This window comes from Oncorhynchus nerka, linkage group LG11 (assembly GCF_034236695.1).
Source record: "Oncorhynchus nerka isolate Pitt River linkage group LG11, Oner_Uvic_2.0, whole genome shotgun sequence".
Taxonomy (NCBI): Eukaryota; Metazoa; Chordata; class Actinopteri; order Salmoniformes; family Salmonidae; genus Oncorhynchus; species Oncorhynchus nerka.
Genome location: NC_088406.1, coordinates 39883707 through 39900880, shown reverse-complemented (window position 1 = coordinate 39900880; position 17174 = coordinate 39883707). Strand labels below are relative to the sequence as shown.

At 46.5% G+C, this 17174-nt stretch overlaps 1 protein-coding gene across 1 annotated transcript; it reads right to left on the bottom strand.

Moving 5' to 3' along the window:
- Positions 1–438: 438 nt before the first annotated feature.
- LOC115136852 (pannexin-1-like) lies at positions 439–17154 on the bottom strand. The gene is made up of 8 exons (XM_065024515.1): positions 16974–17154; positions 16715–16830; positions 16291–16475; positions 13913–14099; positions 13715–13811; positions 13409–13644; positions 5636–5977; positions 439–3082 (listed from the first exon to the last, which is right to left on the bottom strand). Exons 1-7 carry the CDS (start codon positions 17152–17154, stop codon positions 5639–5641), a joined length of 1341 nt encoding a protein of 446 aa, XP_064880587.1. The 3' UTR covers positions 439–3082; positions 5636–5638.
- Between the last annotated feature and the right edge of the window lie 20 nt (positions 17155–17174).

Genomic DNA, 17174 nt, shown 5'->3' with positions numbered 1-17174 from the left:
TGTAATGATCATGCCGTTTAATCAGCTTCTCGATTTGCCACACCTGTCAGGTCGATGGATTATCTTGGCGAAGGAGAAATGCTCACTAAAAGGGAGGTAAACAAATTTGTGAGAAATAAGCTTTTTGTGCGTATGGAACATTTCTGGGATCTTTTATATCAGCTCATGGAACATGGGACCAACACTTCACATGTTGCGTTCATATTTATGTTCATTGTAGAACCCCTCCCTCCAAAATGCAAAAAGTAGGCCATTGCCACTTTGAGAATAATGCATTTCTTTAGGCCTTGCCAATGCATTAATATTCAAAATATTATTACATAAACTAAATTGATAATGTAGACATTGCATGACTAAATAAATTGGATGCATGCATGGTGATTTTTCTGTAGGCTGTGGCCTGATGCAGGGACACATAATAAATCACAAAATAGGGGGTAGCATTAATCTCACCATCTGTTTTTATAATGAGAATGTAGACTACTTCAAGCCCCTTGTATTGTTTAAAATTGCAGGTGTAATATGGAAAACAATGTATTCGTCATTTCATTACCAGATCATATTACATTGCCACTAGGTTATGTCATTTGTCATTATATCCAGAATGAATAGGAATAGCAATGGGTTTTGACAGACAACAGATGATCAACATCAACTCGCTAGGGATATCAGAGTAAATAACGTTCTAAATGCATTCTTGACATTCCTCCCAAACACCTTTTTTCCAGCACTTGGGCAGTTGTTGCATCGCATGCGCTATCACAACAGCTGTTTGTCATTTGACTGTCATTCATTAAATTCCTTCCTTCATCAGATGATATTTGAAAATATCACAGCGTAACTGATCAGCTGGACACCAAATGCACATCCAACAAATATTATGCATAATTATTGAAGAACCACATTAATGACAGTATCAATGTACATTTTAAATATAAAAGGCAAGGTGACTTTCGGTTAGAAGCACCCGATCTTGCAATTACATACATCATTTTGGATTTGTGTGCCCATAATCCGTTTTCACCCCATAACATAACGAGATCCACACAAAATGTTACAAGTTATATTGCATTTCTGAGATCTCTATAGAAAAGAGGGAAAAAAAAATGGTCAAATGGTTAGATCCAGGATTCCTACAAGATTCAATGTCTAATTTAACAGATTAATGCCAATATATCACAAAAACAATTTACACTGCCAAAATTGCAAGGATAAAAAAGTTATATTTTATGTTGCATGATTTTGGACAAATCCTCAAGACACCAACCATGATAAAGGGTTAAACAGACAGTTGAAGTTGGAAGTTTACATACACCTTAGCCAAATACATTTAAACTCAGTTTTTCACAATTCCTGACATTTAATCCTAGTAAAAAGTCCCCGTCTTAGGTCAGTTAGGATCACCACTTGATTTTAAGAATGTGAAATGTCAGAATAATAGTAGAGAGAATGATTTATTTCAGATTTAATTTCTTTCATCACATTCCCAGTGAGTCAGAAGCTTACATACACTCAATTAGTATTTGGTAGCATTGCCTTTAAATTGTTTAACTTGGGTCAAACGTGTCGGGTTGCCTTCCACAAGTTTCCCACAATAAGTTGGGTGAATTTTGGCTCATTCCTCCTGATAGAGCTGGTGTAACTCAGGTTTGTAGGCCTCCTTGCTCGCACACACCTTTTCAGTTCTGCCCACAACTTTTCTATAGGATTGAGGTCAGGGCTTTGTGATGGCCACTCCAATACCTTGACTTTGCTGTCCCTAAGCCATTTTGCCACAACTTTGGAAGTATGTTTGGGGTCATTGTCCATTTGGAAGACCCATTTGCAACCACGCTTCAACTTCCTGACTGATGTCTTGAGATGTTACTTCAATATATCTACATAATTGTCCTGCCTTATGATGCTATCTATTTTGTGAATTGCACTAGTCCCTCCTGCAGAAAAGCACCCCCACAACATGATGCTGCCACCCCCGTGCTTCATGGTTGGGATGGTGTGCAGTTGCAAACCGTAGTCTGGCTTTTTTATGGTGGTTTTGGAGCAGTGGCTTTTTCCTTCCTGAGTGGCCTTTCAGGTTATGTCGATACAGGACTCGTTTTACTGTGGATATCAATACTTTTGTACCCGTTTCCTCCAGCATCTTCTCAAGGTCCTTTGCAGTTGTTCTGGGATTGATTTGCACCTTTTGCACCAAAGTACGTTCATCTCTAGGAGACAGAACATGTCTCCTTCCTGAGCGGTATGACAGCCGTGTGGTCCCATGGTGTTTATACTTTCGTGCTATTGTTTGTACAGATGAACGTGCTACCTTCAGGTGTTTGGAAATTGCTCCCAAGCATGAACCAGACTTGTGGAGGACTACAATTTTTTGGTTGATATCTTTTGATATACCATGTCAAGCAAAGAGGCACTGCGTTTGAAGGTGGGCCATGAAATACATCCACAGGTACACCTCCAATTGACGCAAATGATGTCAAATAGCCCATCAGAATCATTTAAAGTTGAAAACGATTCCAACTTAAGTGTATGTAAACTTTGACTTCAACTGTAGGTTTTATATCAACTTGTGCATTGTATTGAATATAGCTACGATCTCCCCTTATTTCTTCATGTAATTACATAATACATTGATAATATTCTGGCTTTTTTTTGTTTTTGTTATCAACAGCTGTATCAAGTTGTCCTGTATAGGAAATCCTCAGTGGTACCATAGTTAGACCCTTCTGCATACAGTATGTCGCCACCACCACACACAAATACACCTTGGGCAGTATGGCTTTACATATAGGAAAATACCCAGAAACTGCGTGTCCAATTCAAATCCCCGATCACATCAAAGCGACTTCATGGCATTGTTGGCTAGTACCACTGGCGTTAGTTAAGTGTCCCATTGACATCAAGACATCTCTTCTAATCCTTAGTCTGAGTTGTTTAGATAATGGCTTGTTGAGTGTCTGGGTCTTAGAACCGCTCTGGTTCCTAGTGTCCCTCAACCCACTGGGGCTGTTCCTTCATGGCAACGATCAGCTCATTCGCTGTCGGACCGCCCCCCTCGTCACTCCGCCTTCCATTCCACTGTTGCCTGGCAAGAGAGCAGAAAATTCTGGGGGTCAAATAGAACATTACAAATTTCAAATCCGATATTTGTTTTATTTGTAGAATAGTTTGTAATTTCATTATAATTCCAATTAGCTTCCTCTCCCCTTCCTTCCTCTCCTCCCTGTCCTTTCTTTCCCTGACCTATAATTCCTTACAATCAAATGCCGACCGCATTATCTACCAAGAAAATTCTCTTCGATTATAATCACAGCCGTGTGTATATCCCGCCCCAATCCGACACGTCGACGGCCCTGAAATAACTTCATTGGACTCTGTAAACCACATATCCTGAGGATGTATTTATTGTAGCTGGGGATTTTAACAAGGCTAATCTGAAAACAAGGCTCCCTAAATTTGATCAGCATATTGAATTCGAGACCCGGGCTGGCAAAATTCTGGATCATTGCTACTCTAATTTCCGCGATGAACACAAAGCCCTCCTTCGCTCTCCTTTCGGCAAATCTGACCATGACTCCATTGTGTTGCTCCCAGCCTATAGATGCCCGTACTCAGGTCTGGTCAACAGTGGTCCGACCAATCTGATCATGCGGACTGGGATGTGTTCCGGATAGCCTCAGACAACAACATTGATGTATACTCTGATTCGGTGAGCGAGTTTATTAACAAGTGCATCGGTGATGTTGTACCCACGGGAACTAATACGACCAGAAACCGTGGATTGATGGCAGCATTCGCGCAAAACTGAAAACGCAAACCACTGCTTTTAATCATGGCAAGGTGACTGAAAACATGACTGAATACAAACAGTGTAGCTATTCCCTTCACATGACAATCAAACAAGCTAAGCGTCAGTATAGAGACAAAGTAGAGTCGCAATTCAACGGCTCAGACACGAGAAGTATGTGACAGGGTCTACAGTCAATCACGGATTACAATCCCTAGCCGCGCCCTCAGAGCATGCGCAGACCAGCTGGCTGGTGTGTTTACGGACATATTCACTCAATCCCTATCGCAGTCTGCTGTTCCCACATGCTGAGGGCCACCATTGTTCCTGCTCCCAAGAAAGCTAAGGTAACTGAGCTAAACGACTATCGACCCATAGCACTCACTTCCATCATCATGAAGTGCTTTGAGACTAGTCAAAGATCATATCACCTCCACCCTACCTGACACTCTAGACCCACTCCAATTTGCTTACCGCCCCAATAGGTCCACAGACGACACAATCGCAATCACACTGCCCTAACCCATCTGGACAAGAGAAATACCGATGTAAAAATGCTGTTCATCGATTACAGCTCAGCATTTATCACCATAGTACCCTCCAATCTCGTCATTAAGCTCGAGACCCTGGGTCTTGACACCGCCCTGTGCAACTGGGTCCTGGACTTTGACGGGCCGCCCCCAGGTGGTGAGGGTAGGAAACAACATCCCGCTGATCCTCAACACTGCGGCCCCACAAGGGTGCGTTCTCAGCCCTCGCCTGTACTCCCTGTTCACCCATGACTGCGTGGCCATGCACGCCTCCAACTTGATCATCAAGTTTGCAGACGACACTACAGTGGTAGGCTTGACGAGACGGCCTACAGGGAGGAGGTGAGGGCCCTCGGAGTGTGGTGTCAGGAAAATAACCTCACAATCAACGTCAACAAAACAAAAAGGAGATGATCGTGGACTTCAGGAAACAGCATAGGGAGCACCCCCCTATCCACATCGACGGGACAGCAGTGGAGAAGATGGAAAGTTAAGTTCCTCGGCGTACACATCACGGACAAACTGAAATGGTCCACCCACACAGACAGCATGGTGAAGAAGGCGCAGCAGCGCCTCTTCAACCCCAGGAGGCTGAAGAAATGTGGCTTGTCACCTAAAACACTGACAAACTTTTACAGATGCACAATCGAGAGCATCCTGTCGGGCTGTATCACCGCCTGGTACGGCAGCTGCTTCGCCCACAACCGTAAGGCTCTCCAGAGGGTAGTGAAGTCTGCACGACGCATCACAGGGGGGCAAACTACCTGCCCTCCAGGACACCTACACCACCCGATGTCACAGGAAGGCCAAAAAGATCAGCAACAACCATCCGAGACACTGCCTGTTCACCCCGCTATCATCCAGAAGGCGAGGTCAGTACAGGTGCATCAAAGCTGGGACAGAGAGACTGAAAAACAGCTTCTATCTCAAGGCCATCAGACTGTTAAACAGCCATCACTAACATTGAATGGCTGCTGCCAACATACAGACTCAATCTCTAACCACTTTAATAATTGGATGTAACAAATGTATCACCAGTCACTTAAACAATGCCACTTTATATAATGTTTACATACCCTACATTACTCATCTCATATGTATATACTCTACACCATCTACTGCCTCTTACCTATGCTGTTCGGCCATCACTCATCCATATATTTACACTTGTGTATAAGGTAGTTGTTGTGAAATTGTTAGATTACTTGTTAGATTTTACTGTACGGTCGGAACTAGAAGCACAAGCATTTTGCTACACTCGCATTAACATCTGCTAACCATGTGTATGTGACCATTAAAATTTAATTTGATTCAGACTCACCTGTCATCTCAGTGGCACTGGTCTGGCATCAGCCTGGGTCTGGAGAAGCTGGACTGGGGACTTTGGCCTTGCTGCTGGACTGGGGACTTGGGCCTTGCTGCTGGCCTCCCCAGCGGCAGGGTTAGCATTAGCAATATGGCTAGCTTTAGCAATAGGGTTGTCATTAGCATTAGCTTTAGCTTTAAGGCCAGCATTAACATTGGAGGCATTGTCACTAGCATTGGAGGTAGCTGTGTTGCTCCTCTTTCCGTCTGTGACATCAGTCTTCACCAGACACAGCATCTGAAGCAGTCCCATGGTATCAAAGTCCTCGCCCTCACATAACCCCCTCCTTCTTAGCAACTCCAACAACACAGAGCTATACAGTTATATATTCACACACACACGCAAATGTTGTGACGAAGGTATGACATTGCCTCTTCCCCTTCAGGGGGTTGAAAAGATTTGGCAGGGCCCTCAAATCCTCAAAATGTTAACACAGCTGCACCATTGGGAGCATCTTGACTGGCTGCATCACTGCTTAGTATGGCAACTGCACTGGGGCCAAGCTCCCTGCCATCCAGGACCTCTCTATCAGGCGGTGTGAAAGGAAGGCCCGGAAATTTTTTGACTCCAGCCACCCAAGCCATAGAGTGTTCTTTCTGCTTCCACACAGCAACCGGTACCGGAGCAAAAAGTCTGACATCAACAGGCTCCTGAACATCTTCCATACCCAGGCAATGAGACTGCTAAATAGCTATTTAATAGCTTCAAAAACCCTTCTATTTTTGCACACTACACACTCAGACTTAATTTGCCCGCACACACATTCATATGGACTCTACACACAGGCACTCACATACAATCATATGCACTGCTGCTACTCTGTTTAACATGTACAATACAAGTCAACAGTTTGTACACCTACCCATTCAAGTGTCTTTATTTTTACTATTTTCTAGAATAATAGTGAAGATGTCAAAACTATGAAATAATCATGTAGTAACCAAAAGAAAGTGTTAAACAAATCAAAATATACTTCATATTTTAGATTCTTCAAAGTAGCCACCCTTTGCCTTGACAGCTTTGCATACTCTTGGCATTCTCTCAACCAGATTCACCTGGAATACTTTTCCAGTCTTGAAGGAGTTCCACTTGTTGGCTGCTTTTCCTTCACTCTGTGGTCCAACTCATCTCAAACCATCTCAATTGGGTTGAGGTTAGATGATTGTGGAGGCCAGGTCATCTGATGCAGCACCCCATCACTCTCCTTCTTGGTCAAATAGCCTTTACACAGCCTGGAGGTGTGTTTGGTCATTGTCCTGTTGAAAAACAAATGAAAATCCCACTAAGCGCAATCCAGATGGGATGGCGTATTGCTGCAGAATGATGTGGTAGCCATGCTGGTTAAGTGTGCCTTGAATTCTAAATAAATCACTGACAGTGTCACCAGCAAAGCACCAACACACCTCTTCCTCCATGCTTCACAGTGGGAACCACACATGCGGAGATCATCCGTTCACCTACTCTGTCTCACAAAGACAGTGGTTGGAACCAAAATCCTCAAATTTGGACTCATAAGACCAAAGGACAGAATTCCACCGGTCTAATGTCCATTGCTCGTGTTTTTTGGCCCAAGCAAGTCGTTTCCTTCTTAATGGTGTCCTTTAGTAGTGGATTCTCTGCAGCAACTCGACCACGAAGGTCCAATTCACGCAGTCTCCTCTGAACAGTTGACGTTGATATGTGTCTGTTACTTGAACTCTGAATCATTTATCTGGGCTGCAGTTAACTCTAATGAACTTATCCTCTGCAGCAATTACAGATCCTCTGTAACTCTGGGTCTTCCTTTCCTGTGGCGTTCCTCCTGAGAGCCAGTGTCATCATAGCGCTTGGTTTTTGCGACTGCACTTTCAAACTTTCAAAGTTCTTGAAATTTTCCAGATTGACGGACCTTCGTGTGTTAAAGCAATGATGGACTATTGTTTATCTTTGCTTATTTTTATTAATTAAAAAAATATATATTACACCTTTATTTAACCAGGTAGGCCAGTTGAGAACAATTTCTCATTTACAACTGCGACCTGACCAAGATAAAGCATAGCAGTGTGACAAAAACAACAGAGTTGCAAATAAACATGTAGTCAATAACACAAAGGAAAATAAAAATATAATGATCCATGTACAGTGTGTGCAAATGTAGAAGAGTAGGGAGGTAGGCAATAAATAGGCCATAGAGGCAAAAAATTATTACACCTTAGCATTAATACTGGAGTGATACATGTGCAGATGATGTGCAAGTAGAGATACTGGGGTGCAAAAGATCGAGAGGGTAATTAATAATATGGGGATGGGGTAGTTGTGTGTGCTATTTACAGATTCACTGTACCTGTACACAGCCTTCGGTAAGCTGCTCTGACAGCTGATGCTTAAAGTTAGAGGGGGAGATATAAGACTCCAGCTTCAGAGATTTTTGCAATTCATTCCAGTCATTGACAGCAGAGAACTGTGAGGAAAGGTGGCCAAAGGAAGTGTTGGCTTTGGGGATGACCAGTGCAATATATCTGCTGGAGTGCGTGCTACGGGTGGGTGTTGCTATAGTGACCAGTGAGCTGAGATAAGGTAGGGTTTTACCTAGCAAAGATTTATAGATGACCTGGCGCCAGTGGGTTTGGCGACGGATATGTAGTGAGGGCCAGCCAACTAGAGCATAGAGGTCGCTGTGGCGAGTAGTATATGTGGCTTTGGTGATAAAACGGACGGCGCTGTAATAGCAAACTGGATGTAGTCTGAGTAGAGTGTTGGGGGCTATTTTCTAATGACATGGCCGAAGTCAAGGATCGGTAGGATAGTCAGTTTTATGAAGGTATGTTTGGTGGCATGAGTGAAGGAGGCTTTGTTGTGAAATAGGAAGCCAATTCCAGATTTAAGATTGGATTGGAGATTCTTAATGTGAGTCTGGAAGAAGAGTTTACAGTCTAACCAGACACCTAGGTATTTGTAGTTGTCCACATATTCTAATTCAGAACTGTCCAGAGTAGTGATGCTAGTCAGGCGGGTGGCAATCGGTTGAAGAGCATGCACTTAGTTTTACTAGCATTTAAAAGCAGTTGGGGGCCACGGTGTTGTATGGCGTTGAAGCTCGTTTGGAGATTTGTTAGCAGTGTCCAAAGAAGGGCCAGATGTATACAGAATGGTGTTGTCTGCGTAGAGGTGGATCAGAGAATCACCAGCAGCAAGAGCAACATCAATGATATATACAGAGAAAAGAGTCCGCACGAGAATTGAGCCCTGTGGCACCCCCATAGAGACTGCCAGAGGTCCGGACAACAGGCCCTCCGATTTGACACACTGAACTCTATCTGAGAAGTAGTTGGTGAACCAGGCGAGGCAGTCATTTGAGAAGCCATGGCTATTGAGTCTGCCGATAAGAATGCGATGATTGACAGAATCGAAAGCCTTGGCCAGGTCCATGAAGAAAGCTGCACAGTACTGTCTTTAATCGATGGCAGTTATGATATCGTTTAGGACCTTGAGCATGGCTGGGGTGCACCCATGACCAGCTCGGAAACCAGATTGCATAGTCTATTAACTTGGCTTTCGAAGATTTTAGAAAGGCAGGGCAGTATGGATATAGGTCTATAACAGTTTGGGTCTAAGGAGAGGGGGATGACTGCGGCAGCTTTCCAATCTTTGGGAATCTCAGATGATACGAAAGAGAGGTTGAATAGGCTAGTAATATGGGTTGTAACAATTTCTGGGGATAATTTTAGAAAGAGGGTCCAGATTGTCTAGCCCAGCTGATTTGTAGGGATCCAGATTTTGCAGCTCTTTCAGAACATTAGCTGTTTGAATTTGGGTGGAGAAGTGGGGGAGGTTTGGGCAAGTTGCTGCAGGGGGTGCTGAGGTGTTGACCGGGGTAGGGTTAGCCAGGTGGAAAGCATGGCCAGCCATGGAAAAATGCTTCTTGAAATGATCGATTATCGTAGATTTATCGGTGGTGACAGTGTTTCCTATCCTCAGTGCAGTGGGAAGCTGGGAGGAGGCGCTCTTATTCTCCATGGACTTTACAGTGTCCCAAAACCTTTTGGAATTAGTGCTACAGGATGCAAATTTCTGCTTGAAAAAGCTAGCCTTAGCTTTCCTAACTGACAGAGTATATTGGTTCCTGACTTACATTTACATTTAAGTCATTTAGCAGACGCTCTTATGCACTTACAGATTGGTGCATTCACCTTATGACATCCAGTGGAACAGCCACTTTACAATAGTGCATCTAAATCTTTTAAGGGGGTGAGAAGGATTACTTTATCCTATCCTAGGAGTTTGTTCCACCATTGGGGGCCAGAGCAGCGAACAGTTTTGACTGGGCTGAGCGGGAACTGTACTTCCTCAGTGGTAGGGAGGCGAGCAGGCCAGAGGTGGATGAACGCAGTGCCCTTGTTTGGGTGTAGGGCCTGATCAGAGCCTGGATGTACTGAGGTGCCGTTCCCCTCACAGCTCCGTAGGCAAGCACCATGGTCTTGTAGCGGATGCGAGCTTCAACTGGAAGCCAGTGGAGAGAGCGGAGGAGCGGGGTGACGTGAGAGAACTTGGGAAGGTTGAACACCAGACGGGCTGCGGCGTTCTGGATGAGCTGTAGGGGTTTAATGGCACAGGCAGGGAGCCCAGCCAACAGCGAGTTGCAGTAATCCAGACGGGAGATGACAAGTGCCTGGATTAGGACCTGCGCCGCTTCCTGTGTGAGGCAGGGTCGTACTCTGCGGATGTTGTAGAGCATGAACCTACAGGAACGGGCCACCGCCTTGATGTTATTTGAGAACGACAGGGTGTTGTCCAGGATCACGCCAAGGTTCTTAGCGCTCTGGGAGGAGGACACAATGGAGTTGTCAACCGTGATGGCGAGATCATGGAACGGGCAGTCCTTCCCCGGGAGGAAGAGCAGCTCCGTCTTGCCGAGGTTCAGCTTGAGGTGGTGATCCGTCATCCACACTGATATGTCTGCCAGACATGCAGAGATGCGATTCGCCACCTGGTCATCAGAAGGGGGAAAGGAGAAGATTAATTGTGTGTCGTCTGCATAGCAATGATAGGAGAGACCATGTGAGGTTATGACAGAGCCAAGTGACTTGGTGTATAGCGAGAATAGGAGAGGGCCTAGAACAGAGCCCTGGGGACACCAGTGGTGAGAGCACGTGGTGAGGAGACAGATTCTCGCCACGCCACCTGGTAGGAGCGACCTGTCAGGTAGGACGCAATCCAAGCGTGGGCCGCGCCGGAGATGACCAACTCGGAGAGGGTGGAGAGGAGGATCTGATGGTTCACAGTATCGAAGGCAGCCGATAGGTCTAGAAGGATGAGAGCAGAGGAGAGAGAGTTAGCTTTAGCAGTGCGGAGCGCCTCCGTGATACAGAGAAGAGCAGTCTCAGTTGAATGACTAGTCTTGAAACCTGACTGATTTGGATCAAGAAGGTCATTCTGAGAGAGATAGCGGGAGAGCTGGCCAAGGACGGCACGTTCAAGAGTTTGAGAGAAAAGAAAGAAGGGATACTGGTCTGTAGTTGTTGACATCGGAGGGATCGAGTGTAGGTTTTTTCAGAAGGGATGCAACTCTCGCTCTCTTGAAGACGGAAGGGACGTAGCCAGCGGTCAGGGATGAGTTGATGAGCGAGGTGAGGTAAGGGAGAAGGTCTCCGGAAATGGTCTGGAGAAGAGAGAGGGGATAGGGTCAAGCGGGCAGGTTGTTGGGCGGCCGGCCGTCACAAGACGCGAGATTTCATCTGGAGAGAGAGGGAGAAAGAGGTCAGAGCACAGGGTAGGGCAGTGTGAGCAGAACCAGCGGTGTCGTTTGACTTAGCAAACGAGGATCGGATGTCGTCGACCTTCTTTTCAAAATGGTTGACGAAGTCATCTGCAGAGAGGAGGAGGGGGAGGGAGGAAGATTCAGGAGGGAGGAGAAGGTGGCAAAGAGCTTCCTAGGGTTAGAGGCAGATGCTTGGAATTTAGAGTGGTAGAAAGTGGCTTTAGCAGCAGAGACAGAAGAGGAAAATGTAGAGAGGAGGGAGTGAAAGGATGCCAGGTCCGCAGGGAGGCGAGTTTTCCTCCATTTCCGCTCGGCTGCCCGGAGCCCTGTTCTGTGAGCTCGCAATGAGTCGTCGAGCCACGGAGCGGGAGGGAGGACCGAGCCGGCCTGGAGGATAGGGGACATAGAGAGTCAAAGGATGCAGAAAGGGAGGAGAGGAGGGTTGAGGAGGCAGAATCAGGAGATAGGTTGGAGAAGGTTTGAGCAGAGGGAAGAGATGATAGGATGGAAGAGGAGAGAGTAGCGGAGGAGAGAGAGCGAAGGTTGGGACGGCGCGATACCATCCGAGTAGGGGCAGTGTGGGAAGTGTTGGATGAGAGCGAGAGGGAAAAGGATACAAGGTAGTGGTCGGAGACTTGGAGGGGAGTTGCAATGAGGTTAGTGGAGGAACAGCATCTAGTAAAGATGAGGTCGAGCGTATTGCCTGCCTTGTGAGTAGGGGGGGAAGGTGAGAGGGTGAGGTCAAAAGAGGAGAGGAGTGGAAAGAAGGAGGCAGAGAGGAATGAGTCAAAGGTAGACGTGGGGAGGTTTATCGCCCAGAACTGTGAGAGGTGAGCCGTCCTCAGGAAAGGAGCTTATCAAGGCATCAAGCTCATTGATGAACTCTCCGAGGGAACCTGGAGGGCGATAAATGATAAGGATGTTAAGCTTGAAAGGGCTGGTAACTGTGACAGCATGGAATTCAAAGGAGGCGATAGACAGATGGGTAAGGGGAGAAAGAGAGAATGACCACTTGGGAGAGATGAGGATCCCGGTGCCACCACCCCGCTGACCAGAAGCTCTCGGGGTGTGCGAGAGCACGTGGGCGGACGAAGAGAGAGCAGTAGGAGTAGCAGTGTTATCTGTGGTGATCCATGTTTCCGTCAGTGCCAAGAAGTCGAGGGACTGGAGGGAGGCATAGGCTGAGATGAACTCTGCCTTGTTGGCCGCAGATCGGCAGTTCCAGAGGCTCTTCCCTGAAGAGTTGCATATCGCGGGGGCTATTCGATGCGAATGCAAAACGCCATGGGATGTTTTTGTGCTGGTCGAGGGCAGTCAAGTCTGGGGCGAACCAAGGGCTATATCTGTTCTTAGTTCTACATTTTTATTTAAGATGGAGAGGAAAGCACTTCTGAAGAGTAACCAGGCATCCTCTACTGACGGGATGAGGTAAATATCCTTCCAGGATACCCGGGCCAGGTCGGTTAGAAAGGCCTGCTTGCTGAAGTGTTTTAGGGAGCATTTGACAGTGATGAAGGGTGGTTGTTTGAGCTGTTATTTCCATAATATGGACTTGGTCTTTTACCAAATAGTGCTATCTTCTGAATTACCACCCCTGTCTTGTCACAACACAACTGATTGGCTCAAACGCATTAAGGAAAGAAATTCCCCAAATAAACTTTTAACAAGGCACACCTGTTAATTGAAATGCATTCCAGGTGACTACTTCATGAAGCTGGTTGAGAGAATGCCAAGAGTGTGCAAAGCTGTCATCAAGGCAAAAGGTGGCTACTTTGAAGAATTTCAAATGTAAACTATATTTTTTGGTTGCTACATGATTCCATGTGTTATTTCAGTCTTGTATTCTACAATGTAGAAAATAGTAAAAAATAAAGAAAAAACCCTGGAATGACAATAAAAACTTAAATCCAACACCTATCTCACACACACACACACACACACACACACACACACACACACACACACACACACACACACACACACACACACACACACACACACACATTCATGTACTTGTAGGACTTGAGCTCGCTGAGGTTTTCTTCCAGGAAAAGGAAGTAGAGTGTCAGGTCATCCCATTGCCCCTGGGGTAGCGGCAGAACACCGGTGGTAGGCAGTGATTGGTAGGACTCCAGGAAATGGGTGTGTGATTGGAAGAAAGGGCGCAGAGTGGAGTATATCACCACGGGAACCAGCATGGCGTACACCAGCAGGTTAACAAAGCTGAAATCACAATCCAGTCAACTTCATTTAAAAAGTGAACAATTACTTGCTAAAAAGGTGGCATAAAAATCTTAGCAAAGTGAAAACGCCCACGGCGACCAGCTTGCACTGTAATTGGTCGGGGATCGAGGTGTCATTGGCCAGGAGTCCGGTGCGTAGGGAACAGCCGAACTGTGGGGATTATCACAATTTACGACCAATTAGTTAGCCAGATAACTCACAACATAAATTAGGGTCAGTTATGACTTGGTCAGTGGGTCAGGGTTAGTTACCTGGTCAGTGAGGGATGCGAGGCAGAGGTAGTAGCCCAGGTAGACACAGGCCAGAAGCAAGGTGAGCAGGTTGAGGCCTCGACACAGCAGGTACCGCCACAACAACACAACACTCCTCCTCTTGGTCAGCAGATACTGCTCCACCACCGGGTACATGAAACACCCCTCAGTAGGGTCGGACGCACCACTGGAGAGAGGGAGAGAGAGTGAGAAGGTGGGTTAGCAGTGATGGAGGTCAGGCCCATAGTAATGTCTGGAATGGAATTAATGGAACAGTATCAACTTCAAACGGTCTCCATGTGTATTACACCGGCTCTGACGTTCCTCGGATGTGGCAGGGCTTGCAAACTGTTACGGACTACAAAGGGAAAACTAGCCCTGAGCTGCCCAGTAACGTGAGCCTACCAGACGAGCTAAATGCATTTTATGCTCGCTTCGAGGCAAGCAACACTGAAGCATGCATAAGAGCAACAGCGGTTCCAGACAACTGTGTGATCACGCTCTCCGTAGCCGATGTGAGCAAGACCTTTAAACAGGTCAACATTCACAGACAGATTACCAGGACGTGAACTTAGAGCATGCACAGACCAACTGGCAAGTGTCTTCACCTACATTTTCAACCTCTCCCTGACCGAGTCTGTAATACCTACATGTTTCAAGCAGACCACCATAGTCCCTATGCCCAGGAAAGCGAAGGTAACCTGCCTAAATGACTACCGCCCCGTAGCACTCACGTTGGTAGGCATGAAGTGCTTTGAAAGGCTGGTCATCGCTCACATCAACACCACCTTCCCGGAAACCCTAGACACACTCCAATTCGCATACCGCCCCAACAGATCCACAAATGAAGCAATCTCAATTGCACGCCACACTGCCCTTTCCCAACTGGACAAAAGGAACACCTATGTGAGAAGTCTGTTTATTGACTACAGCTCAGCGTTCAACACCAGAGTGCCCACAAAGTTCATCACTAAGCTAAGGACCCTTGGACTAAATACCTCCCTCTGCAACTGATTCCTGGACTACCACGGGCTGCCTCCAGGTGGTAAGGATAGACAACAACACATTTGCCACGCTGATCCTCAGGGGTGTGTGCTTAGTCCTCTCATGTACTCCCTGTTCACCGACGACTGTGTAGCCAAGCACAACTCCAACAACATAATTCAGTTTGCTGACGACAACAGTGGTAGGCCTGATCACCGATAACGATAAGACAGCCTATAGGGAGGTGGTCAGAGACCTGGTCGTGTGGTGGCAGGACAACAACCTCTCCCTCAACGTGAGCAAGACAGTTCCTTGGTGTCCACATCACCAACAAACTATTATGATCCAAACACACTTAGACAGTTGTGAAGAGGGCACGACAATACCTATTCCCCCTCAGGAGACTGAAAAATTTGGCATGGGTCCCCAGATCCTCAAAAAGTTCTACAGCTGCACCCGAGAGCATCCTGACCAGTTGCATCACCACCTGGTATGGCAATTTCTCAGCATCCGACCGTAAGGCGCTACATAGGGCAGTGCGTACGGCCCAGTACGTCACTGGGGCCAAGCTTCCTGCCATCCAGGACCTATATATTAGGCAGTGTCAGAGGAAGGCCCCAAATAATTGTCAAAGACCGCAGTCACCCAAGTCATAGACTGTTCTCTCTGCTACTGCACGGCAAGCGGTACCGGAGTGCCAAGTCTAGGTCCAAAAGGGTCCTGAACCGCTTCTAACCCCAAGCCATAAGACTGCTGAATAATTCATCAAAATGGCCACCCAGACTATTTACATTAATACCCCCCCCCACCTTTGATTTTACACTGCTGCTACGTACTGTTTATCACCTATGCATGGTCACTTTATTTTATTTTTTATTTAACTAGGCAAGTCAGTTAAGAAAAAATAAATAAATTGTTTTTACAATGACAGCCTACCCTGGCCAAACCCAGATGACGCTGGGCCAATTGTGCGCCGCCCTATGGGACTCCCCATCACTGGCGGATGTGATTCAGCCTGGATTCGAACCAGGGACTGTAGTGACGGCTCTTGGACTGAGATGCAGTACCTTAGACCGCTGCGCCACTTGGAAGCAAATTTGACCCCTACCTACATAAACAAATTACCTCGATTAACTTGTACCCCCAGACATTGACTTGGTACCGGTACCCCCTGTATATAGACTCGTTATTGTTATGTGTTACTTTTTTATTTAGTAAATATTTTCTTAACTCTATTTCTTGAACTGCATTGTTGGTTAAGGGCTTGTAAGTAAGCATTTCACGGTAATGTTGCATTGTTGTATTCGGCACACTTGATTTGATGACGTTCTATTAATTCCATTCCAGCCTTTCAGTCTGTTTGATGCCTAATGAATCCAACCCAGTCAGCCTACCTGTCTGTGTGTTCCCCAGCAGTGGCCATGCGTTTAGCCAGAGTAACAGCACGGTTGTAGCAGCGGTCGAGCTCTTCTATGATGAAGCTGAGGTCTGACTGAAGCAGAGGCGAGGCAGAGAAACCCCAAAAAACTGCTGGACTATACATAATTACTGCTACCAACAGCAGGATATAGGGGAAGAACTGGGAAAGGGAGAGAGAGGAGGGTGGGGAAAGGGAGAGAGAGGAGGGTGGGGAAAGGGAGAGAGAGGAGGGTGGGGAAAGGGAGAGAGAGGAGGGTGGGGAAAGGGAGAGAGAGGAGGGTGGGGAAAGGGAGAGAGGAGAGAGGAAAGAGAAGAGAGAGCAAGAGGAGAACGGTTAAGTATTAGTTATCTGTGTTTGCCCTTGTGTAGCCCTACAGATAGTCTGCAAGTGTAGGTTACCTTGTGTTGCCATAACTGTAGTGTTCGAGTGTGTAAGGCTGCCCAGCAGTAGGAGTCCAGGTATATGGCCTGGCGTCTGGAAAAGTTAGCTGGAGGGAAACAGCTGATCTGAACACCTGAAAGACAGACAGAAACACAAACACACAGAGATAATAATCACTAAATTATATCATAACTTATGATTTAATAACTAATTGATCGCAAACACGTAACCCCTCCCCCACACACACACACACAGACAGACCTGTGACCTACTCACCCACAGAGACCTCCTGGGCGAAGGCTAGAGAGATGAGGAGGAGAGGGAGTCCCACCGCTACGCACGACACCATCTTGTCCACGGCTAGTTCAGTGCGCACGGCGGGGTACCTTCCCTGACCCGGCTCCTTCAGGAGGAAATCACTGAACACATACTCTGTAGCGACGTGGGCGATAGCCATCTCTGCCTCTGCTGTCTTAG